This window comes from Bos taurus, chromosome 28, assembly GCF_002263795.3.
Source record: "Bos taurus isolate L1 Dominette 01449 registration number 42190680 breed Hereford chromosome 28, ARS-UCD2.0, whole genome shotgun sequence".
NCBI classification, from domain to species: domain Eukaryota; kingdom Metazoa; phylum Chordata; class Mammalia; order Artiodactyla; family Bovidae; genus Bos; species Bos taurus.
Window position 1 is genome coordinate 24909241 of NC_037355.1, and position 26658 is coordinate 24935898.

At 38.8% G+C, this 26658-nt stretch overlaps 1 protein-coding gene across 2 annotated transcripts in view; it reads left to right on the forward strand.

Moving 5' to 3' along the window:
* TET1 (tet methylcytosine dioxygenase 1) overlaps positions 1–26658 on the forward strand; it is a 136819-nt gene that overhangs the window by 1845 nt on the left and 108316 nt on the right. For both annotated transcript variants that reach the window (XM_024986938.2, XM_024986939.2), the window contains exon 2: positions 8924–10950. In XM_024986938.2, coding sequence (XP_024842706.1) covers positions 9046–10950 — 1905 coding nt within the window. In that variant the 5' untranslated portion in view covers positions 8924–9045. The remainder of the gene's footprint in view (positions 1–8923; positions 10951–26658) is intronic.

Genomic DNA, 26658 nt, shown 5'->3' on the forward strand with positions numbered 1-26658 from the left:
GCCAAAATGAGTTTGGAAAATGTGCTTGTGAACCGGTTAGGGCGAGAACTTTTTAAGACATATTAGGAATTTATGCGTACAGTTAAACAAGGCGGGTTATGCAGATAAGGAGAGGTTTGGGGATTAGTCAGCGTTGTTTCTGAGAACTAAAAGCCTCAGGTAACGTTGATTTTGAGTGAATTTCCTGATTTTACTGGTTTGCGTTGGTTACACAGGTTGAAACCCAAGTGCCTTCACTCCCCAGTTAAGAGATCTTAATTAGCTTGGTTGTCAATGTATGACAGTGTTTAAAACCATGTTATTATTTCAATTAAACTTCAGAATCAAGTATGAGAGTTATTAGTATCCACTGCCCCTATCTCTTTGCAAAGACTAGTAGCTCATATTAAGAACTCCTGGATCAGCGCTTACCATTTAACCGAAGGTTAACTATGGCTCCCAGCTCGGATCTTCTAGAATTGATGGGTTGGAGTTTTGGATCACCTCTGTCCCTGCCCTTTGTTTCTCTTCCTCCACTCTTTATCTTGTTTGTCCCTCCCCTCCCCCACCTTCTTCTTTGCCTCTGTATTTTTCCTTCCGTCTACTCTTTATCTCTTTTCCCACCCCTCCATCTTTCTAACTTTAGTCTTGTGTTTTGATCCAGTTGTCTTTTTATATTCTAGCTTTATTGCTACATGTTTCTTCCCCCTTCCTCTACTTTTTTGCTTTTTTTTTTTTCCTTTAGACATTTTCTTCCTTCTGCTTTTCCCTCTTCTTCTCAACATGTTTTATGCTTTTCTTGTTATTGGCGGGGTCATTCTCTTTCCATTTTAACTTATCCCTTCCCTTTCTGTGGCCCTTTTTGGCTTTTTTCCCCCCTCGCTCTCGGCAGGGCAGCAAGGGTGTTTTACATATGGAAGGAGACTTTGACTAAATCTGCTGGCATTCTACTGAGTTTCCCTCCACAGTCTTTCCATGTGCGGAGAGCTCTCACACTTCCTGTGGTAGAAAACTATCTAGGAACTACAAGCAGCCCGCCCACCTCCTTTTCCTTCAGAACTTAGTTACTGGAGGAAACTAAGCGAAGTGGTGCCCTTTAAAAAGAAATGCTTTAAGTCTTGTATTTCTCAGTCAAGTGCAGCAGCCTTTAAATTCTAAGAAGCTGAATGGAGTGACTATGAAATCAGAGTTTCTTTCGAAACTAGCTCTATGTATGCAAATACTCACCACTCTTTTGGCCACTACTGGTGGTGGGAAGGATTGCAGTGTAATTTTAAATTGACATGTGGGCTGGATGGTTACATCAGTTCAGCCACTTCCTGCCTCAGGGGACTAGGAGATCCAGAAGGAGGAGGGATGTAGGTGGGAGAAGATTTTTCTATCACAGTACTGTCAATATTGTCCTTTACAGACGACTGATACAGTTTAGGAAGACAGCTTTTCAGTTTCTAGGCAAGGTGATTGCATCAGAAATTGTTTTTGCTTCCCCCCATCTCCCCTTTTTAAGGCTTCTTTAGGGAAAGACTACTTAGTAAACTCAAATAATACTGAGGCAGAAGTCTGATCCTGTTGATCAATTTGGTTAGCTATGTTTAAATTATGTGTGAATAATTAGCAGATATACACATAGGCCCTGGGACCCGATCTAGCCTCTTCTCCACTTTCTCTGTAACCTTCGATTTTCTATTTTGGGCTAGAATCTCTTTGCATGTTTTAAATTATAAGTTGGCCCTTATCTCCTGGGCAGTAATGTTTCGATCTCATGTACTACTCCAACTCCAGTCCCTTATGTCACAAGGACACTTTAGGGGGGGGAAATTATTATGGGTTGGGGATCTTGATGCCCTCTGCTGAAAATACTAGTTACCCAAGTGATGCTTTGCATCCCACAGTTGTTGGAAGTTTTGCTTGTTTCATTTTGCTTTGTTTTCTCCTCCAGGAACATAGAGCTCACCAGATAGTATCAATTAATTGCATGTAGGCCCCCTCTGGGACCTCCTATGTATGTTTGATAACAAGGACATAATTCTCTTATTTTCTGTTCCAATCATGTTATCCTGTAGCTACTTCCGTGCGCTCAGACTCTAGGATATACTTTAGAGTAGAATAAAGCTGATTTTTGAGAAATACTGAAATGTTAGTTTTCATCAGAAATGAAAAACGGAAGTGGAATTAGTATTCAATTGTAAATATATTTTTCTATGACTTAAGTACTCTATAAAAAATAAAGCACCCCAAAAATGAAATAAAGCATTTAATAATGTTTATAAATTAATAAGGAAAATAAGATGTATAGAAAATTCCATATTTAAATATGAATCTATATAATATAATAGGTTCCCTCCCTTCGCCCCACCTCCCAAATTTCGGAAAAAGCTTATTGCCTCTCCTCTCAGAGTTCAGCCCTGGGGATAACTTAGTTTATCACAAAAGGGGTTACATTTCATCAGTGGAGTCAAGTGATAAAATTAAGATCTTGTGGGAATCCTTATTTTGTTTCTGATTGTTTCTTTAGCTGAGTGGTACCCAGTGGTTTCTTTCCTGCAGTTGGGTTTTTAGGGGTCATTGGCCTCTTTCAGGATCTCATAAAAATGCTGTTATCATTTAAAGAGGCCACATCTTTCCAATCCCTGTTGCTCATACCTTTTCCATTTCCTTGACAGGCTCTTTTTCAGGAGATAAGGTTTGAATGGTAAACATTATCTTAATTACAAGTCTGAATTTCTAAAGCACTTCCATTAAAAAATATAAAAGAATATATGAGACAAAGATCAAGTTATAAACTACTTTCAAAAGCAGATCCCATGACACCCTCTGGCATATACAGATTACTTGCCTCAGCATACAAATTTTAATTTTCATGACTGATTGCAGTACTTAGATTATATGCCCCTAATAATTTTTAGCCATGTAATCCCGATATAAGACATAAAGTATGCTTATACCGATATTGTTGAATTTCTGAATTTCTACTGAATGGGATGGATTGCTTTTTATTATCTGAAAATACATCCTTATAAAGATTGCTGACTTTCTGGAGATTAGAATTGGAATGTCTTTGTTTTCTAAAAATGGTGGTGTGAAAACCAGTGGTCTTTGGAGAAAATATCCTACAGCTTTTCACAGCAAAAGAGCTAGTTTTTTTGTTTTTTGTTTTTTTTTAAGAAAGGAGGAAAAGCAGTAAGCTTAAATGCTAAGAATTCAAGTGGATTTGTATTTAGCCTAGTATTTGTATTTAGCACAGATGTATCAAAATGCTGTTTTTCTTGTGGTTAATGTTATCACTAATGTCTATTTTAAAAATCTTTCTTAAAGGCTCAATGCTTTAACTCTAAATGTTGTGCTCTGAGATCTTTTATTATAGCGTGTGGCCTACAATGTGTTAGGTGAAGACAGAAAAAAAGAATTAGATCTTATTTTGCAGGATACGGCAGACTCAGAATTAAATTGGTTCTATAATAATGATAACTACTATTAAATTTATTTTCTCTCTCTCTCTCTCTCTCTTTTTTTTTGTATGTTGGCCTGTAGGCAGACTTTTTTTTTTTTAAGCTCTCATTTATAAAACATTTATTATATGCCAGCTCTGTGCTAAGCCTTTTCATAGATCATCTCATTTTATTCTCATAGTAACCCAGTAAAGTCAGTACTATTATGCTTTTGTTTCCTCCTATACCCCAAGGAATGTGGAATCTTATTTCCCTGACCAGGAATCAAACCCATGACCCCTGCACTGAAAGTGTGCCGTCTTAACCACTGGACCGCTAGGAAAGTTCTTATTATGCTTCTTATTCTAATATACGTAAGTAAACTGAGGAAGAGAGAGACCAAGGAATTTGTCAAAATCACATGGCTGATAATGTTTCTGATCTAGAAATTGAACCCACATCTATTTTCAAAGTCTTTGTTCTTACCTCAGATATCAAAAGGATGAAACCATTACCACTAGGTTTTCCCCAGAGAAGCCCATTGGTTCCCCCAAACAACCTCATTTCAAACACAGGAAACTTGACTCCTGTTAAATAGTTTGCTGAAGGACACAGCTGGTGATCACAGCTTGAAACGGAGGGTTTTCTAATGCAACACCATCTCTAGCCACAAAACCAAATAGTGTATCCCAGGATTACCTGGATCAAAAAAGTACAACCAAAACAAAACCAAAATTTGAGGATGGTAGAGGACTGTCAAATTTTTACTGTACCAGGTAATAATTTTAAAAGAAAAGAAAAAAACCCATCTCCACCTTTTCACAAAAAAAGGACTTTTATTACTTTAAAAAATTTTTATTTTGGCCATGCAACTTGCAGAATCTTACCTTCCACACTAGGGATGCAACCTCTTCCCTTTGCAATGGAAGTACATAGTCCTAACCACTGGACTACCAGGGAATTTTCTACTTTTAAAATAAATTTTGTTTATTTAAGAATTTAAGAATGGGTCTTCATTGCTGTTTGGCTTTTTCTCTAATTGTAGGAAGCGGGGCTACTCTCTAGCTGTGGTGCTGGGAATTCTCCTTGTTGTGGCTTCTCTTGTTGGGGAGCCCAGGCTCTAGGGTGAGCAGGCTTCAGAGCTGCTGCTCATGGGCTCAGTAGTTGTGGCTCTTGGGTCCTAGATCACAGGCTCAATAGTTGTGGCACACAGGCTCAGCTGCTGCGAGGCATGTGGGATACTACCAGACCAGGGATCAAACCCCTGTCTCCTGCATTGGCAAGCAGGCTCTCCACTACTGAGATACCAGGGAAGCACTCTATATGTTTAGAAAGGAAATTTTAATAAGAGAAAAAGGAAGACATTAGTTAAATTAATTCAGGCTTATGAAAAACTTTACATGCCTTTTTTTACTTCTTTATTCTTAAAATTGAAATATAGTTGATTTGTGTTTCCCTGGTGGCTTAGATAGGAAAGAATCTGCCTGCAATGCAGGAGACCTGGGTTCAGTCCTTGGGTTGGGGAAGATCCCCTGGAGAAGGAAATGGTAACTCACTCAAGTATTACTGCCTATAGAATTCCATGGACAGAGGAGCCTGGCAGACTACAGTCCATGGAATCGCAGAGTCAGGACATGACAAAGAGACCAACACTTTCACTTTTTCACTGATTGATTTACAATGTTGTGTTAGTTTCAGGTGTACTCAGCCTCTTTTTTTTTCTCATTTCACCACAGACTGATGATCATTTGGTTCAGTTCAATTCAGTCGCTCAGTCGTCTCCGACTTTTTGTGACCCCATGAACCGCAGCAAGCCAGGCCTCCCTGTCCCTCACCAATTCCTGGAGTCCACCCAAACCCATGTCCATTGAGCCAGTGATGCCATCCAACAATCTCATCTTCTGTTGTCCCCTTCTCCTCTTGCCCTCAATCTTTTCCAGCATCAGGGTCTTTTCAAATGAGTCAGCTCTTTGCATCAGGTGGCCAAAGTGTTGGAGTTTCAGCTTCAACATCAGTCCTTCCAATGAACACCAAGGACTGATCTCCTTTAGGATGGACTGGTTGGATCTCCTTGCAGTCCAAGGGACTCTCAAGAGTCTTCTCCAACACCACAGTTCAAAAGCATCAATTCTCCGGCGCTCACATCCGGAGAATATGGTCCAACTCTCACATCCATACGTGACTACCGGAAAAACCATAGCCTTGACTAGACAGACCTTTGTTGGCAAAGTAATGTGTCTGCTTTTCAATATGCTGTCTAGGTTGGTCATAACTTTCCTTTCAAGGAGTAAGCGTCTTTTAATTTCATGGCTGCAGTCACCATCTGCAGTGATTTTGGAGCCCAGAAAAATAAAGTCAGCCACTGTTTCCACTGTTTCCCCATCTATTTGCCATGAAGTGATGGGACCTGATGCCATGATCTTAGTTTTCTGTATGTTGAGCTTTAAGCCTACTTTTCTACTCTCCTCTTTCACTTTCATCAAGAGGGTCTTTAGTTCCTCTTCACTTTCTGCCATAAGGGTGGTGTCATCTGCATATTTGAGGTTATTGATATTTCTTCCGGCAATCTTGATTCCAGCTTGTGCTTCATCCAGCCCAGCATTTCTCATGATGTACTCTGCATATAAGTTAAATAAGTAGGGTGACAATAAACAGCCTTGACCCACTCCTTTCCTGATTTGGAACCAGTCTGTTGTTCCATGTCCAGTTCTAATTGTTGCTTCCTGACCTGCATATAGGTTTCTCAAGAGGCAGATCAGGTGGTCTGGTATTCCCATCTCTTTGAGGTCAGAGTCAGGCCATTTGAGGAGACAACAGTGCAATTTGATGATGGTTCTTGGCCAGTCCCCTTTCATTTTCTCCTCTTTTCTGAACTTTCAAATAATAGTTGCTTGATTTATTATTCTTTATTGTTTGTATTATCTCATTTTCTCATTATTTCCAATTTCCTTGCTTAGATATTCAGCATGAAAATTTTGGGACCCTTGGTAGAAGGGCTTTAGAACCATCAGTCTTTGTTTCTTTGGATTTTTAATTTATCTACTTATTTGGCTGCACTGGGTCTTAGTTGCAGCACGTGGGATCTTTAGTTATAGCTTTTGAACCCTTAGTTGCAACATGTGGGATTTAGTTCTCTGACTAGGGATCAAATGTTGGCCCCCTGCATTGACAGCACAGAGTCTTAGCTACTGGGCCACCAAGGAGAACCTAGAACCAGCAGTCTTTGGATTAAGTTGGGTGAAGGAGGAAAGAGGGACATCATTTCTGGGTGTGGACAGTCCCCATGACAATGCCTTCCTTATGCTGAGGAGGTACTCAGATATTTACAGACCCATGAGATCTATGTGTAACCTAATCTGGTGATACTAACTCCCCAGATTTTATGCTGTTTTTGTGTGTGTGTATAAAACTAAAAATTTGTAGATTCTAAATTAAATTTATTTATTTTTAAATGAATATTTTTAATGGTAAAAAGTACAATTCACAAAGAAGATAAACATCGTAAACCTCTAGATATCTAACAACAAAGAAACAAGGATAAATAAAGCTACATCAGAAGAAAAACAAGGGAAAATAAATATATGTATAATCATAGTGCAACATATTAACATTTCTCTGAGAATATTTTTATCAAGTGTAGAAAAAAATGAGAAGAGTATCTTGAATGATGTCATTAATAATTTAAATATAATAGATTTCTATTTATATTAATCTTATATCCTACACAAATATATTTAAAATTTTGTATCTCATATGTTGCTATTAGATGTCCATAGAACATTTAGAAAAACTGTCAAAAACAGAAACATTACTAAATTTCAAAAAGTAGAATTCTTTTTTCATGATTCAGTTACACATATTATTTTTGAAGTTATTTTACAGATTATTATATGATATTGGCTATAGTTCCCTATGGTATACAGTAAACTTTTATTGTTTGCTGCATGTCTATTTTAAATTAGAAATCTAGCATTCTGTTTATGCTAAGTCAAACAACTGGACTCAAAATGTTATAAATTTTTTAGTTAGGCAAAAATTCATAAGTTTTCTAAAAGGTATATATTATATGTATGATTTATATATATATATACACACACACACACACACACAAGAGCTTTTCTACTATGCTTTATAAAAGCTTTAAAAAGAATATAAAAAAAAAGAAGAGATGGAGAAATTGGAAAACATAAACCAAGTGAAATGGGAGCTGCTGCTGCTGCTGCTGCTAAGTCACTTCAGTCGTGTCTGACTCTGTGCGACCCCATAGACGGAAGCCCACTAGGCTCCTCCGTCCCTGGGATTCTCAAGGCAAGAACACTGGAGTGGGCTGCCATTGCCTTCTCCAATGCATGAAAGGGAAAAGTGAAAGTGAAGTCGCCCAGTCATGTCCGACTCTTAGTGACCCATGGACTGCAGCCTACCAAGCTCCTCCGTCCATGGGATTTTCCAGGCAAGAGTACTGGAGTGGGGTGCCATTGGAGCACTGAATATGAAATAGAAAAAGTGAAACAAACTAGATAAGATCCTCATATAGTCAATTTGTTTTTTAAACATGGCTGCTTATTAGAAACATGTCTGAAAAATTTAGGTTGTTAACTGAAATATGCTATTAATACTATTGTGTCTCCAGGAGTAGAGTTTCCTGGATAATGTAAGCTCTTCTTCCTCTGGCTTTAGCAGCTTTGCTGTCCAACAGGCAATACCCTGCTTGGGTAGTGATGGACTGAGAAAAGGGTGTAGGAGGTATCTTTTGGGGAATTCCCTGGTGGTCCAGTAATTAGAATTTTGTGCTTTCACTGCCGTGGCCCTGGTTCCTTCCCTCGCCACCTGGTTGGGGAACTAAGGGATAAAGAGGTAACTTTTAAATATTCACATTTGTAAAGATTAGGTTTGAGCTTTAAACTACTTGTAACTAGAATAGTTGTGGCTTCTAATTTAAAGAAACCCCCATGCTTAGCTTATTCAGAGAATTTCATTAACTTAATCAATTGTCACAGAAATTAAAGGAGCTTTATTTGTGAATCCAAGGTTTAAAGGGTACTTTAGCATGTTTTGTGTCTATTATACTTTGGTTTTGTGGTAAATATTGTTTCTTAATTTTAATTAATAATTGCTAGTGAATATTCCATTTCTTTTCTAAACAGTTTTTTCATTGTGCTGGGTCTTTGTTGCTACTCACAAGCTCTCTCTAGCTTCGACAAGCAGGGGCTACTCTTCTTGAAGTGCACAGGCTTCTCACTGTGGTGGCTTCTTTTACTTTGGATCATGGGCTCTAGGCACAGGGGCTCAATAGTTGCAGCATATGGATTCTAGAATTCGGGCTCAGTAGTTGTGGTACATGGGATTAGTGGCTCCAAAGCATGTGGAATCTTACCAGACTAGGGATCAAACCTGTGTCCCCTGCATTGGCAGCCAGATTCTTATCTACTGTACCACCAGGGAAGTTCCAATATTCTATTTCAAATGAGAGACTACATAGAAAAAAGACTCATTGCCAATGTTTTTTTTTATTTCAGACCAAAACCTCGTGCAACTGAGCACAACCATGGTGCATGCAGATTCTCTTCTGAAGTGAGACTTTCCAAAGGACCAATGACTCTGTCCCTCATGCCCTTTCAGATTTTCCTACTTCATAGCTATGTCTCGATCTCGCCACGCAAGACCTTCCAAATTAGTCAGGAGGGAAGATCTAAACAAGAAGAAAAACAACCAACTGAAGAAGGGATCTAAGCCAGCCAACAAAAATGTGGCGACTGTCAAGACTGTGAGCCCTGGAAAATTGAAGCAATTCGTGCAAGAAAGAGATGTTAAGAAAAAAACAGAACCCAAACTGACTGTGCCAGTCAGAAGCCTTCTGACAAGAGCTGGAGCAGCACGAATGAATTTGGATAGGACCGAGGTTCTTTTTCAGAACCCAGAGTCCTTAACTTGCAATGGGTTTACAATGGCTCTGCGAAGCACCTCTCTTAGCAGACGACTCTCCCAACCCCCAATGGTCATAGCCAGACCCAAGAAAGTTCCACCACCTAAGAATCTAGGAAAGCAACATGAGTGTAATTATAAGGTACTTACAGACATGGGAGTAAAGCACTCAGAAAATGATTCAGTCCCAATGCAAGACCCCCCAGTCCCCCCTGACATAGAGAAGCTAATTGGCATACAAAATGCATCTTTCATTAAAGACGAGAGCCAAGAGACAACCCAGTCTTGGTCCCAAGGTGTCCAGGATTCCAAAATAATTTGCTCTACTCCTAGTGACCCTGCAGCAGAGATTCTTTCTGGGTCACTGGAAGGGACATGTGGTGGAGAAGGACTATTCTCTAGAGAGACATTGAATAATATCAGTGATTCCCCTAGAATGTTTGCTCAGGACACTGTCTGTGTTCCTTTGCTCCAAAGAGCAGCCCTCAAGGTTACCTCTGAAGGAAACCCCAGCATTCAGTTAGAAGATTTGGGTTCACGAGTAGAATCTCTTAAGCTGTCTGATTCTTACCTGGATCCCATCAAAAGTGAACATGATTGCTGCCCCACCTCCAGCTTTAATAAGGTTGTACCTGCGTTGGACCTTAGAAACTGTTTGTCTATTGGTGGGTCGATATATCCTACCTCATTAATAAAACTCCTCTTGGCAGGTTCAGAACAAGAAACCCTTGGTGCTAAACCAGATCATCAAGAGGTACTCAGAGCTACCCCAGATCAACAGGAAGTTCCTGATACCACCCCTGTCCTAGGACAGGCCTTTAGTGCTGTCCCACATCAATGGGAAGTTCCTGGTGCTAACCCAGTTCATGGAGAGCCTTTGGGTGAGACTCCAGACCCACCAGAGATTCCTGGTGCTATTCCAGTCCAAGGAGAGGTCTTTGGTGCTATCTTAAATCAACAAGTCCTTGGTATGGGTGGTGGTACTGCCTCAGACCCACCTATTTTTCTTCCTGCCCCTCTTAACCCAGTTGCTACCTGTAATGCTCTACCAGCATGGCCCGAGCCCCAGGGCACTGTTTCATCTGGGCTTGAGGTCCCGGGCACTATGCAGATTTTGCCTTTGGGTTCAGGTCACACTCCTCAACCATCATCAAACTCAGAGATAATTTTGGTACCTCCTGTAATACCTATGAACAATATAGAAAATGAGAAGAAGGTTCATATAAGCTTTCTGCCAGCTCACACTCAGGGGTTCACATTAGCCCCTGAGAGAGGACCTCAGCCGGCTCCACAGGGCATTGCCCAGCTCCCCCTGGTGAGTCCCAGCACATTGGAAGGAGGGAGCTCCCAGATCAGCGCCACCAGGTTGGTTGACATCAACACCACAGTGGTGTCTAGGCCAGTGCCACTTGCTAGTACCTCTTCTCCTTCCTACACAACTCTGCTACCTACCTTGGAAAAGAAGAAACGAAAGCGATGTGGGGTCTGTGAGCCCTGCCAGCAGAAGACCAATTGTGGTGAATGTACTTACTGTAAGAATAGAAAGAACAGCCATCAGATCTGTAAGAAGAGGAAATGTGAGGAACTGAAAAAGAAGCCATCTGTCATTGTGTCTTTGGAGGTAAGCAAATACCCAAAGGGCTGGGGACACCTGTGAAACTTGGTAGAGTGATCTCTGGAGACTATTGTTTAAAAATAATTTTTAAAAATTGTATTCTGTTTTGGTGTGCTGGGTATTTGTTGCTGCATGCAGGCTTTTTCTAGTTGCAGTGAGCAGGGACTCTAGAGTGTACCAGCCTCAGCAGCTGTAGTGCTTCGCCTTAATTGCTGCGTGGCACGTGAGATCTTCCCGGATCAGGGATCGAACCCTTGTCACCTCCACTGGCAAGTGGATTCTCAACCACTGGACCACCAGGGAAATCCATGTGGAGAGTTTGCTTCAGTATTACATGCTTTTGCTTTGGTAAAATGTTGCTTTAAGTTATCTAGAGGAATTTGAGGAGCTACCTGAGGCATGTCTTGCACACTGAGTGATACAGTAGCTTATTTTTAGAATTTGTCTCAGAAAGCTAGAACATTAAGTTTTTCCATCATAGGTTTTGATGGAGAATAGGGAAATTGTGTGAAATGTCGTTTTGGAAAGATTTCCACTGTGCCTTATTTTAGTGTGTCTTATTTTGAAAGCTACATTTTTAAAAACTAGGAGTGGAACAAAGTCACTAAATGCCTTGCATCCTGAGGAACCAGAGGAAATAAACTTTTCTTTTGAGAGAATAAAATTGTCTCTATCTTTTATCTTGAAACTTTGCCTTGGAGGTATAACAATAATAGAATTTTCGCTTCAACTTTTGGCAGGTGATTTCCACTTGCTCTGCCTATCTCACAGGATTGTTGGGATTCAATGGTGATCAAAAATCGAAAATTGTTTGTAAAGTCCAAAATGATATATACATAATAACACTCATACTTACTATTACAGTTATGAAACTAAGGTAGTCAAAGTATTCATTGACTTAACTTTGTTTAAAGGAATTTTATGGAGCTTGGTTAATACTCAAACGTGCTTAAATTTAAATACCTGTCAACTGTGGTGTTTTATGATTTTTAGATTACTCACTTGAAATTTTTTGAGTCTACTATGAATATGAGTATAGTAGAATAGATTCAAATATTATGAACTTAAATTCAGGCAACCTTTTCTATTTCATTCTGGACTTAAATTATCTGTTCAAAAATGCTGACTTTCTGTTTGACTAAGCCATTATAAACTAGAGATCAGATATTTAAGCCCTTGTGTATCAGTGACATTTAAGTTGTTTTGTTTTAAATATTTATTTATTACTTATCTGGCTGTGATGGGTGTTAGTTGTGGCAAGCAGGATCTTTAGCTGCAGCATGCAAGCACTTGGTTGTGTCAGGTGAGATCCAGTTCTCTGCCCAGGGATTGAACCCGGACCCCCTGTACTGGGAGTGAGGAGTCTTAGCCACTGGATCACCAGGGAAATCCCACATTTAAGGTGTTTTTAAAATACTTGTTACAAACCTTACTGCAATGAATAATCTTGACTCCTCACTTCACATATGTGGGAGCAGATCAAAATGTGGCCAGTAACTTAATAGTTTACAAACTTATCTCTAAAACACTTAGTAGCAATTTTTTTTGTAACAGAAAGATCTCACTGGTAAGCTCCTGATTTGTAACATTGCCAAGTGACATTGTTGCCAAAGGTACCCTATTTTTAATAGGTGTAAACACATTTGCTCTTTTCTAAACTTGCTCCTCTTCTGGCATTGCACATTTGGTTCAATGGTTTACCATCTACATGGTCACCCTAAATGGAAAACTCAGTCATCTTTAACGGCCTTTCTCTCATTCTTCTAGTTATCTCTTGTCTACAAGATAAGAGCACTCCTATCTCTCCATTTTCTTTGCTCCCGCTGTTGAGGCATTTATCTCTTACTGGGACAATTTCAACTTTCTCTTTATTATTGGCAAGTATTTATGGCACTTCTATTGTGGGATGAGCATACCAGCCAGCTGGGAAGTCAGGATGTTGAACAACAAGCTCTCCTTAGGTGCAATTCAAGTTTTCTTTCTATAATGCTGTTTCTCCTAGATTAATCCAATTAGTGCTTTTCTGCATATGGGGTTCATCTCACCCAAAACAATGGAAAATAGTGCCTTCCAATTATAGGTGAAGCCTATAGCATGGATTCCTTAGCATGGAATATGAGATCTTTAGGGTCTTGACATGACTGACCTCTTTTGTCTTATTTGATGTCACTTCTTACATTATACTCGAACTTTCAGCCGCATCCAGCTGCTTCTGCTTCCCTAGGCTCACTGTGCATGGTCCTGTCTCCGTGTTCATGCTCACGGTACATATTCTTCCTTTTTCCTGCCTGACAAACCCCCCCCCCCCCCGCCTTCACTCACCCCTTCCTGTGCAACACCTGTATCTGTGCATGTTCCTCAGGTTTACTTCCAGGGAACTTTGTCTTTCTTGTGCATTCTAGCCTTGTTACAGTGATAGGTGCTAAGTAAATACTTGATAATTGAATGAAAAGAATATATTTGTAACTCAAATAATCAGGTTTAGAAATTTAGATGGTGTGTGGTTTATTTCTGTAAACTTGCTCTGGTAAGCAAGTGTGGCCACTGTGGTCAAGGTCTGTCAGGGTGGGAAATACTAGTATTTGTTAAGGAGTGAATCAATATATTGGCTATTGCTCACACTCTCCTAAGTACCACATTCTTTATTTCTAAAAAACATAAAAGAACCTTTCAGTTCAGTTCAGTCACTCAGTTGTGTCCGACTCTTTGCGACCCCATGGACTGCAGCACACCAGGCCTCCCTGTCCATCACAAACTCCCAGAGCTTGCTTAAACTCATGTGCATTGAGTCAGTGACGCCATCCAACCACCTCATCCTCTGTCATCCCCTTCTCCTGCCTTCAATCTTTCCCAGGGTTTTTTCCAATGAGTCAGTTCTTTGCATCAGGTGATCCAATATTGGATCTTCAGCTTCAGCATCAGTCCTTCCAGTGAATATTCAGGACTGATTTCCTTTAGGATTGACTGGTTTGATTTCCTTGCAGTCCAAGGGATTCTCAAGAGTCTTCTCCAATACCACAGTTCAAAAGCATCAATTTTTTGACGCTCAGCTTTCTTTACAGTCAGACTCTTACATCCATACATGACCACCTGAAAGACTACAGTTTTGACTATATGGGCCTTTGTCAGCAAAGTAATGTCTCTGCTTTGTGATATGCTGTCTAGCTTTGTCATAGCTTTTCTTCCAAGGAGCAAATATGTTTTAATTTCATGACTGCAGACACCATTGGCAGTGATTTTGTAGCCCAAGAAAAGAAAGTCTGTCACTGTTTCCATTTCCATTGTTTTCCCATCTATTTGCCATGAAGTGATGGGACCGGATGCCATGATCTTAGTTTTTTGAATGCTGAGTTTTAAGCCAACTATTTGCCAATAAAATTGACTTTGGCAGTATTTTCTCACAAATCACTAACAACGCTATTTTGCTTCCACAGTCAAACCTCTATCTTTCCACTCAAATGCTCTTTCCAACTACTGGCCTTTAGCAGGTCAGTAACATGAATGGCAGGATGCTGTATGTGACCCACTCAGCAAGCAGTAAGACACCAATAAAGAGAAGATGAGGAACTATGAACCTGAAAATCTGTGAAAAAGGTAGCTCTCCCTAAAGCTACCAATCATTGAAATCTCATTATTATCCGACCAGTAGTTTTTTCAGCTAACTTCTCAAAACAGATTTTGTACCTGTGCTTCATAAAGTAGCCACCCATGAAAGCACAGCACTCTCTCACCTTGGAATTTAGGCTCCATGTCTGGCTTCAGAGTCATTTATAAGTGATTCACCGCTGCCTCCTCCTTCTCTCCGACTACCTAGACACCACTAACTCTACATCCTGGGTGGGATTTGCTAGCACCTGCAGACCGCCCAGCACTACAACCCACACAACCACCGGTCCAGCTGAGGGCTGCCCACCCATGATCTTCATTTTTTTGAATGTTGAGTTTTTAAGCCAGCTTTTTCACTCTCCTCTTTCACTTTCATCAAGAGGCTCTTTAGTTCTTCACTTTCTGCCATAAGGATGGTGTCATCTGCATATCTGAGGTTATTGATATTTCCCCTGGCAATCTTGATTCCAGCTTGTGCTTCATCCAGCCCAGCATTTTTTTTTTTTTCCAGCCCAGCATTTTACATGATGTACTCTGCATATAAGTTAAATAAGCAGGTTGACAGTTTACAGCCTTGATGTACTCCTTTCCCAATTTGGAACCAATCCATTGTTCCATGTACGGTTCTGTTGCTTCTTGGCCTGCATAAAAAACTTTTACTTTGCATAATTCAGATTTATAGAAATATATTTATGGAAATATTGCAGTACTGAGCATTTAGTTTAGCTTTCAGGCAAATGATAACATTTTCTGAAACTGGAGGATGATTGCTTTACAATGTTGTGTGGTTTCTGCTGTGCATCAACCTGAGTCAGCTATAAATAAATGTGTATTTCCTCCCTGTTGAGCCTGTCTACCACCCACCTGCTATTCCACCCCTCTAGGACATCACAGAGAGCACTGAGCTGAGCTCCCTGTGTTGTACAGCAGCTTCCCACTAGCTATCTGTTTTACACATTTTATTGTTTTTGTATTTTATTGTATCACTTTAATTAAAAAAATAATTTTTATCAGAGTATAGTTGATTTAAAATATGTTAGTTTCTGGTGTATAGTAAAGTGAATCAGGTATACATCTATCTACTCTTTTTTTTTTTTTAACTTTTTAAAAATTTAATTTTTTGGCTTGCCCCATGCAGCATGTGAGTTCTCATTTCCCCAAACAGGGATCCAACCCATGTGTTTTGCAGTGAAAGCACAGGGTCTTAACCACTGGACCACCAGAGAAGTCCTTCCATTCTTTTTAAGATTCTTTTCCCATTTAGGCCATTAGAGAGTACTGAAAAGAGTTCCTTGTGCTATCTCTTTTTGTCTCCTCCATGGTGGTGGTTTAGTCACTAAGTCATCTCTGACTCCTGCGACCCCATGAACTGTAGCCCGCCAGGCTCCTCTGTCCATGGGATTCTCTAGGCAAGAATACTGGAGTGGGTTTCCATTTAGTTCTCCAGGGGATCTTCCTGATGCAGGAATCAAACCCAGGTCTCCTGCATTGCAGACAGATGATTTACCAACTGAGCTATGAGGGAAGCCCTTTCTCTTCCAGATATGTCTTCTCCATATACATAAATAGGTTTTCTGAATTAATTGAGACTAAGTTTCTCATAGACATGATATTCCTTTATCCTGACATACTAGAGAATAGATTTCCTGAAAACAAGTATATTCTCACATATTATTATCAAAATTATGAAATTAACAATGAACCATTGTTATTATCTAACCCACAGACTTTTATTTGGCCTATATGAAAATATCCCTTTGGCCTCTGTTAATTTGTAGTAATTCCTTAGACTTATAAAACAACTTTACTGAGGTATAATTGACATATAATAAACTGCACATATTCAAAGTATGCAATTTATAAGTATGATGTACATACACTATGTGATCATTACCACAGTCAAAATCCATCACTCACCAAAAATTCCTTCATAGTCTCTACACCCCTACCTGCACCCCTTTTCTTCAGGCAAACATCTTTTTGTCATTGTACACTTGTTTGTATTTTCCAGGGTTTGATATAAATGGAATAGTATAATACAAAGATTTAGGGGGGAGTTAGAATATTTTTGCATATTTTATGATATTGCTACTTTTACAAAGTGCAGATTACTTATTTTGTCCCTCACTTTGGTTTGTCTAATGCTTCCTCGTGACTTCATCTGGGTTATGCATCTTTGTTTGAATACCTTCTTATAAAAGGGGCATGATGTCCTTTGTCCCACTATCTATGATCTTAATTTTTATCACTTGGTTAAAAGTAGTGTCTCCATGGTATAATCAGTATTTTTCACTTTGTATTTAATAAATATCTTGCAGGGACATTGAGGCTTGTAAATACACAGCTATCCCTCAAATTTTCACTCTTCAGTTTTAGTATTCACTGCTGATTTTTGCCTGATAGTTGTCAAAAGCTGATGCTGTTTCCATCATTTCTTCTAAATCTATTAACTAGCTTTAAACTCCAAGGAAGAGCTTTTTCTTCTTACTTTATTTATATATGTATTTCAGCGTGAACTCGTAGATTTTTGTTATATTCAGTAGATTATACTTCTTTATTATCATTACTTATTTTGATGCTCAAATTTGGCCAGGGAGCACCTTCAACCATTGTTTGAATAATTATTTTCTGTCACAAATGTTCCAAGGTTTTCTATTTCCCATCCTGCCCTAGATGAAATGACAGTTATCCAAGAAAACTTGGTTCTTTTCAGTAGAGAATGGTAATTAGAAACCAAGATCTTGGTGACAGAAATTATTGCTGTTACTGAAATGTCAGTGGTGTGTTCGAATTTAGACTATGCATTTGTTGAATTAGTTTTGTTGAATTAGTGTTTCTTTCTCTCACACACACTACCCTCACCCTTCAGCGTGGTTATATTGTTCATTTGAAATACAATTTTAATTAATTAATTTCTGTTCATATCTTATTTCAAAGTTTCCCTATATTAGATGATATTCACATATCATCTCTTGCTTCACATATCATCACTTGCTCTCTCTTGCCAAAATATCACCTTTTTCCAGACAAAGCTGATTCTGAAGATGTGTTGTGTTGTCCTTATATTGAACTCTCACACTATTATAGACCTACTCATCCAACAGTGTATGGAGAGGCAGAGAAGAAAATCAGGAACACTTCTCTGAGGGAAGTTCATTCTAATAGAGCAACGAACAGTTGTACACTCTTGTTTATGGTCACCTTTTCTTAATATTATGTTTATTAGACTCATCAATAGTCTTGCTTATAGTTATTCATCCTCATTGTAGTGTTATTTTCCAGTGTATGTATATATCACAATACAGAAATTCTCTTGTTAATATCATGTATTAACAATATTTATTCTATTTTGTCATATGTCATATTGCCTATCCATCCTATTGTTAATGCACAGTGGAATGTTACAGTATAGAACTGAACAGGAGGACAAACATCGTAGTGGTACTATGGACATTTTTATGGAAACCTTTTGGTGAATATATGCATGCATTCTATTGACTATATTCCTAGGAGTGGAATTGCTTTGTCATAAAATATGCATATGTTTAACTTTCATGGATACTACCAAACTGCTGTGGTTGATCCAATTAAGACTCTTTGCTGCCGCTGCCGCTGCTAAGTTGCTTCAGTCGTGTCCAATTCTATGCGAGACCCCATAGATGGCAGCCCACCAGGCTCCCCCATCCCTGGGATTCTCCAGGCAAGAACACTGGAGTGGGTTGCCATTTCCTTCTCCAATGCATGAAAGTGAAAAGTGAAAGTGAATTCGCTCAGTCGTGTCCGAGTCTTAGCGACCCCATGGACTACAGCCCACCAGGTTCCTCCATCCATGGGATTTTCCAGGCAAGAGTACTGGAGTGGGGTGCCATTGCCTTCTCCATAAGACTCTTTATTTGCTCCCTATCCAACAGTTGGTATTTTCTGTCTTATTTAGTTTCAATAATTTCATTGGCTGTTTAGTAACATCACTACATTGCATTTCCTTGATGACTAATGAAATCGAGCTCTTTTTGTTTTTTTCTTTCCCCTCACTGTGCAGTTTGCAGGACCTTAGCTCCTTGACCCTACCCTCTGCAGTGGAAACGTGGAGTCTTAACTACTGGAACAGCGGGAAAGTCCTACTTTTATTCACTTTTAAATTGGCTTTTTAGTACTAATTCATGAGTTTATTATATTCTGTTGAAACAAATTCTTTGTTGAATAAGTAGTTGCAGATATCTTTATCTTTTTTATGACAATGTTTCACTTAGTTGTGCTTCTTATTTTTTGGCCACACTTCAAGACTTGCAGGATCTTAGTTCCCCAACCAGGGATACAACCCAGGCCTGGCAGTCAAAGCCCAGAGTCTTAACCATTGGACCACAAGGGAACTCCCTGTGCTTTTTAATGAACAGAAATTCTTTTCTTTTTTTCTAAAAACTATTGATACATTTGGTTGCACCAGGTCTTAGTTGCAGCATGTGGGTTCTAGCTCCCTGTTGTTCAGTCGCTCAGTCATGTCCAACTCTTTGCAACCCTATGGACTACAGCATGCCAGGCTTCCCTGTCTTTCACCGTCTCCTGGTGCATGCTCAAACTCATGTCCATTAAGTCAGTGATGCCATTCTCATCCTCTGTCTTCCCCTTCTCCTGCCTTCAAACTTTTCCATCATCAGGGTCTTTTCTAATGAATCGGTTCTTTGCATCAAGGGGCCAAAGTATTGGAGCTTCCATTTCAGCATCAGGCCTTCCAATGAATATTTAGGATTGATATCCGTTAGGATTGACTAGTTTGATCTGTTTGCTAGTTTCCTGACCAGGAATCAAACCTGGGCCCCCCCTGCATTCAGAGCTCGGAGTCTTAGCCTCTGGACCACCAGGGAAGTACTGAATGAATAGAAATTCTTATCTTTAATGTAGTCCAGTTTACCACTCTTCTTCTTTATGGTAACTTTTTAATAACTTTTTATTTCCTGTTTAAGAATATTTTGTCTATATTTTGCGAATTCCAAGGTCATGAAGTTGTTCTCTTTTGTTTTCTTCTTTAAAAGCTACTTTTTAAAACCATTCACATTAAGCTGTATGAAGATATGGAATTGACTTTTGCATATTGTGTGAGAGATGAGTCAAGATTCATGCTTCTTCATCTGGGTATCTACTTGACCAGCACCATTACTGAAATGACTGTACTTTCCCCACTACAGCATCAACTTTGTCACAAATCAGGTGATTGATTAGTTCTGAATCTGTTTATAGACTGTTTTCAGTGGCCTTTTTTTCTATCTTTGTATCTAAACCCGCATCATTATTAGGCTTTACCGCTACTCTTGCTGACTGGTAATATAAGTCCTTCAGTAATTTTTTTTAATATTTATTTATGTTATTTTGGTTGTTCTTTCATGACTTTTTTTCTTTTTTTGGGACCGGGCATGCTTGGCTTGTCAGATCTTAATTCCCAGACCAGAAATCCAACCCACCCTTGGCAGTGAGAGTTCAGAGTTCTAATCACTGGACCACCAGGGAATACCCAAATTTTAGAATCCACTTGTAAATTTCCACCAAAAGCCATGCTGAAATTTTTATTGTGTTTTTGTTGAATCTATATATCAATTTGGAGAGACTGATATTTTTTACAATATTGAATCTTCCAGTTCATGACCATACTATATTTATGTCTTACTTTACTTCAATATTTTATAGTTTTCAATATAGACCTATTTGTTTTATTTTTAACCATTTGATACCAGACTTTTGATACTTTACATGCTTATCAATGATTGAAGCCCATTTACTTTGATAACCAAGAATATTTTTAAGCAAATATATTTCATATGTTTGTTTGTTCCTCACATCAGAATTATTTTACTTATTATTGAGGGTTGGAGTGAGAGAGAGAAAATACATTTATAGTTTTTAAATCTTAATATTGTTATTAATGCTTATATGAAATAAATATGCATTTTAAAAACAGAATTATTTTTTCTTATAAAATATACTTAGCCCCCAAAGGTATATGCCAGTTTTCAAGACGTTAACTAATAATGTCTGGGAGAAATAAAAGCAATTTTGATTTACTTTTTTTGATTGGAAATTGTGTTTTTGCCTCCCAATGATTTATTTTAATTGTACAACAAGGTGATAATAGTCTTCCCAGTGATATCTTTGGACAAGAGTTAAAGTGTTATTCTTCTACCTAATTTTGTTCAGTTCTCCATATTAAGAAATACAGATAATTAAAACCACTAACTTAGTAACTCATAGTCATCTAGGAATTTGCCCTTGGCTAGGTATTCCTTATATGTATTTGTGATTTAGCATATTGACACATGCATTATTCTATTTATTCAATAGTGAAAGAAGTTTACAAGTAACGAGGGTGCTTTTCAGTATCAGACCTTTATTGTTCAGTTGCTAAGTTGTGTCTGAAGCTGTGTGACTCCATGGACTGCAGCATGCCAGGCTTATCTGTCCTTCACTGTCTTCCAGAGTTCCCTCGAATTCATGTCTGTTGAGTTGGTGATGTTATCTCAACCTTTGTTGCCCTCTTCTCCTCCTATCCTGTTTTTCCAAGTATCAGGGTCTTTTCCAATGAGTCTGCTCTTCCCATCAGGTTGCCAAAGTACTGGATCTTCAGCTTCAGCATCAGTCCTTCCAGTGAATATTCAGGGTTGATGTCCTTTAGGATTGACTGGTTTGATCTTGCTGTCCAAGGGACTCTCAAGAGTCTTCTCCAGCACCACAATTTGAAAGCATTCATTCTTCTGCACTCAGCCTTCTTTATGGTCCAGCTCTCATATCCGTATGTGACTACTGGAAAAATCATAGCTTTGACTATACAGACCTTTGTCGGCAAAGTAATGTCTCTGCTTTTTAATATGCTGTCTCGGTTGGTCATAACTTTTCTTCCAAGGAGCAAGCAACTTTTAATTTCATGACTGCAGTTACCATCCACAGTGATTTTGGGAGCCCAAGAAAAGAAAATCTGTCACTATTTTGCCAAATCCGTCTATTTGCCATGAAGTGATGGGACTGTATGCTGTGATCTTCATTTTTAGAATGTTGAGTTTTAAGCCAGCTTTTTCACTCTCCTCTTTCACTTTCATCAAGAGGCTCTTTAGTTCTTTGCTTTCTGCTATAAGGATGGTGTTATCTGCATATCTGAGGTTATTGATATTTCTCCCGGCAATCTTGATTCCTGCTTGTGCTTCATTCAGCCAGCCTTTTACCTGATGTACTCTGCTTAGAAGTTAAATAAGCAGGGTGACAATATACAGCCTTGACGTACTCCTTTCCCAACTTTGTACCAATCCATAGTTCCATGTCTGGTTCTAACCATTGCTTCTTGACCCACATACAGGTTTCTCAGGAGATAGGTAAGATGGTCTTGTATTACCATCTCTTTAAGAATTTTACACAGTTGGTTGTGATTCACAGTCAAAGGCTTTAGTGTAGTCAGTGAAGCAGAGATAGATGTTTTTCTGGAATTCATTTGTTTTCTCTTTGATCCAATGGATGCTGGCAATTAAACCTTTGGTTCTCTGCCTTTTGTATATCCAGCTTGAACATCTGGAAGTTCTCAGTTCACATACTGCTGAAGCCTCACTTGAAGGATTTTGAGCATTACCTTCCTAGCATGTGAAACAAGCACATTTGTATGGTAGTTTGAACATTCTTTGGCATTGTCTTTCTTTGGGATCGGAATGAAAACTGACCTTTTAATTACATGAATTGAATAATTGAATGACTAAGCACTTTGTGAATTGGTTGCCAAGGTGAAATAGTCTCAATATTTATTCTAGTTTTGTGTGTGTGTGTGCGTGGTTGTTTTTTTTTTTTTTTTTTTGCCATACCAGGCAGCTTGTGGGATCTTAGTTCCCAGATTAGGGATTGAACCCTGGCTACCATGGTGAAAGCTCTATGTTTTAACCACTGGACTGCCAGGAAATTCCGTACTCCAGTTAATATTGATTTCCCCCCCCCAAATATTAAAGGGTTATTCTATGCTTGGTTAAATTAATAGCTACTAGATAACACCATAAATGTGCTATTTGTTACCATGCTACCTTCCTAGCTAATAGAAAGTGCACCTGGAAAAATAGCAATACTTATAGGTTGTACTTGAAAGGCTAAAAGTTAATAGTATTATATGATACAAATGGAACAAGTAACTGTTCACTATCCAATGGATAGTGTGCTAACAGTCTGGTTCTGGAGATGTCTCTTCGGAATTGGTTGACATACTTGTTTGATTTTATTTTATCCATGTTAGTAGGAGTGGAGTGGGACAGGCCTCTCCTGGCCACTGCTTTTCTTACTGTTTTCAAACAGCCGGATTTCATTTTGGCATGTGTTATATATGGCATATGGAACAAATTTTTGCTACCAAGTTTTGCAATTGAGGGCAGATGTTATATGTCCTTAAATATGCCTTTAAGGAATCTCTTTGGATCACTGCTGAGTCTTCAGTAGCATACCTCACCACAGAACTGACCATAGGAAAAAGAGCCTTTGGTGTCTAGGAACCTTACATGTTTAGAATACATAAACTGAATCACTCTGCTGTACACCAGAAACTGACACTACATTGTATATCAAGTATACTTCAATAAAAAAAAAAATAAAGTATGTCAACAAAACCATGCTGATCTTGACTGATTCTGATCAGTGTATGCTAATTTCTAGAATCTTGTCAATATGGTTCAAATCTTACCTTGCCATTTTGTGTAGACCATCTTATCCAGAAAAAAAATGTGAAACTGACTTAACACCTTCATCTAATATCCATATTATCCAAGTTATACTGTCACTTACTAGTGAGCATTGTAGTTTGGTACGTTTATATTGCTATAGACCTTGTGTCCCCAGCTCTTTCTGGTTAGCTTCTTGACTTTTTTTTTTTTTAATTATTCCAGATTAGTGTTTCAAGAGTTGATTGTTTCAAAGCTGCAAAAGTCATTCTCTTTATAAAGTAGGCTGTCATTGTGATACTATAATGGATGTGGCACAAGTAAAACCAGAAATCACATATTTTTGCATTGTGTGTGTGTGTGCTAAGTTGCTTCAGTCATGTCCAACTCTTCACGACCCCATGAATTGTAGCCTGCCAGGCTCCTTTGTCCATGGATTCTCCAGGCAAGAATACTGGAGTGGATTGGTTTTTCACTCCTCCACGGAATCTTCCTGATGCAGGGATTGAACTATCATCTCTTCTGTCTCCTGTATTGGCAGATGGGTTCTTTACCACTAAGTGACACCTGGTAATCAAATATTTTTGCATTAATTTCATAGTAAAATAAAACACAACTAACAAATGATTCAGATTAATCTAAGCAATTCAAATCATTACCTTGATAATGAGACTAGGTGCTCAAGTCATGATTATCCAGAAATTCTATGGTAATTAGCATCAGCTCATGTCTGCAACGAGTAAGCAACAAGAGAAATCTTGTTCTTTTCTGATTTATTTATGTCCCATTAATACTGACTGTGAGAGTTGGACTGTGAAGAAAGCTGAGCACTAAAGAATTGATGCTTTTGAACTGTGGTGTTGGAGAAGACTCTTGAGAGTCCCTTGGACTGCAAGGAGATCCAACCAGTCCATCCTAAAGGAGATCAGTCCTGGGTGTTCATTGGAAGGACTGATGCTGAAGCTGAAACTCCAAAACTTTGGCCACCTCATGCGAAGAGTTGACTCATTGGAAAAGACCCTGGTGCTGGGAGGGATTGGGGGCAGGAGGAGAAGGGGACGACAGAGGATGAGATGGTTGGATGGCATCACCGACTTGCTGGACATGAGTTTGAGTAAACTCCAGGAGTTGGTGATGGACAGGGAGGCCTGGTGTGCTGCGATTCATAGAGTTGCAAAGAGTTGAACACGACTGAGTGACTGAACTGAACACTGATTGAACCCAAATCTCCCACATTGCTGATTGTTTCATTACCATCTGAGCCATCAGGGAAGCCCAAGAATACTGGAGTGGGTAGCCCATCCCTTCTCAAGGGGATCTTTCTGATTCAGAAATCGAACTGGGATCTCCTGCATTGCAGGAGGATTCTTTACCAGCTTAGCTACCAGAGAAGCTTTAAAAAGAAGGGGATCATGAGAAAGCAATGATTAGAGGTGAGATGTTTACTTCTAAAGCCAAAGCCCAGGCTAGGGAAGGTGCCAGCACATAATAGGTGCTCAACAAATGTTTGTTGAACAAATGACTCAATGAATGAATGAAATATCATTAAAAAAATGTAAGATTCAGCCTATGTCACATACTAGTGTATCTTTAAAAAAAAGTGCACTGTAAACCATCATATTCCATATATCCGTACTATATCATCTTAGCAACTAGGACTCCAAAAATTTTGGGGTTTATCCTATATATGTCATTTTCAAGTACCAAAGATATTAGAATCATGACATACCTATAATAGAAATTTAAGAAGAAGACTTGAGAAAAATGTTTTTAGGAAGGTAAGCAGTGCTTTAAAAATATGTTAAAAAGAAGCAGTTGTTGGTGTTGTTTAAAATTACAGCCATGTCCATTTGCAGTTTGAGTTATACCAAGATGCGAAGTTTAGACAACTCAAAATTCAAAAGAAAAAAGACCATGAAAACTCAAAATTACATTTTTCTACTTGTAAATGGAATTTCGGAAAACAATTCTAGAAGGATACATGCCTACCAAACCAAACATTGGAACCGTTTACCTCTGAGGACTGGATTTTTTGGATGTAGGAGGGATATATTAAAAAATATATGACTTTAAATTTTTGACTAAATTTTTCTAAAATGGTTTGAGTTTCTACATAAAGAACTTACATTTTATTTAAAAAGTAATAAAACATACTAAATCAAAGTGATGTAATTTGCATTTAGAAAGTTTAGAAGACGCAGTGCAGTGGTTAGAACTAATGCTTTCACTGCGAAGGGCACAGTTTCAATCCCTGGTTCCAGGAACTAAGATCCTGCAGGCCATGCAGCAAAAAAGAAAGAAAAAAGAAACAAATATGAAAAGATAAACTTTAATTCTATTATCTAGAGGCAATCGCTATGCTGCTGCTGCTGCTACTAAGTTGCGTCAGTCGTGTCCGACTCTGTGTGACCCCATAGACGGCAGCCCACCAGGCTCCCCTGTCCCTGGGATTCTCCAGGCAAGAACACTGGAGTGGGTTGCCATTTCCTTCTCCAATGCATGAACGTGAAAAGTGAAAATGAAGTCGCTCAGTCGTGTCCAACCCTCAGCGACCCCATGGACTGCAGCGCACCAGGCTCCTCCATCCATGGGATTTTCCAGGCAAGAGTACTGGAGTGGGGTGCCATTGCCTTCTCCGCTATGAGTATATAGTATTTTTCCTACATTTGAAAAATACCATTGTTTTAAATTATTTTTCTTTTTTGTTTCACTGGAAAGGAAAGATGATCTCAGTTTAAAATGTTAAAGGTATACAAACTGCTTTGTTACAATAAAGCTAAATGTGTGCACACACACATCGTTAAAGTTGATTGGGGCAAAATTTTTTCTCCTTTTTATTTTTACTTGGTATATCATCAGCATTTCCCTTGTAAGTAAAAATCTGTAAAGGTTTTAAAAATATGTGTATAATATTCCTCTGGGATAATGAACATAACCCACTAAATAATTTTTCATAACTGGATGAATTATTTTATATTTAGTGAACTTTTTTTATCTGTATAAATCTTGGTTCCCATTTAAAATTGTGTTCTTGACACTGGAATCTACTAGTCCTTTACGTCAAGCTGGAAGTATTAGCGTAACTGAAATTTGGGTATTTTGCTAATAATTTATGATTTATTATTGCCTAAATAGGGAAGCCTATTGGGGCATCCCTGGAGGCTCAGGTGGTAAAGATTCTGCTTGCAATGTGGGAGACCCGGGTTCAGTCCCCAAGTTGGGAAGATTCCCCTGGAGAAGGAAATGGCAACCCACTCCAATATTCTTGCCTGATGAATCCCAAGGACAGAGGAGCCTTGCAAGCTAAAGTACATGGAGTGGCAAAGAGTCTGACACAGCTGAGTGACTAACACACACACAACAGTTTCTTAAACCTTTATCACCTTTGGAAACCTAAAATTTGTAGTACAGGTTTTTGTTTGTTTGTTTGTTTTTAGAAAAT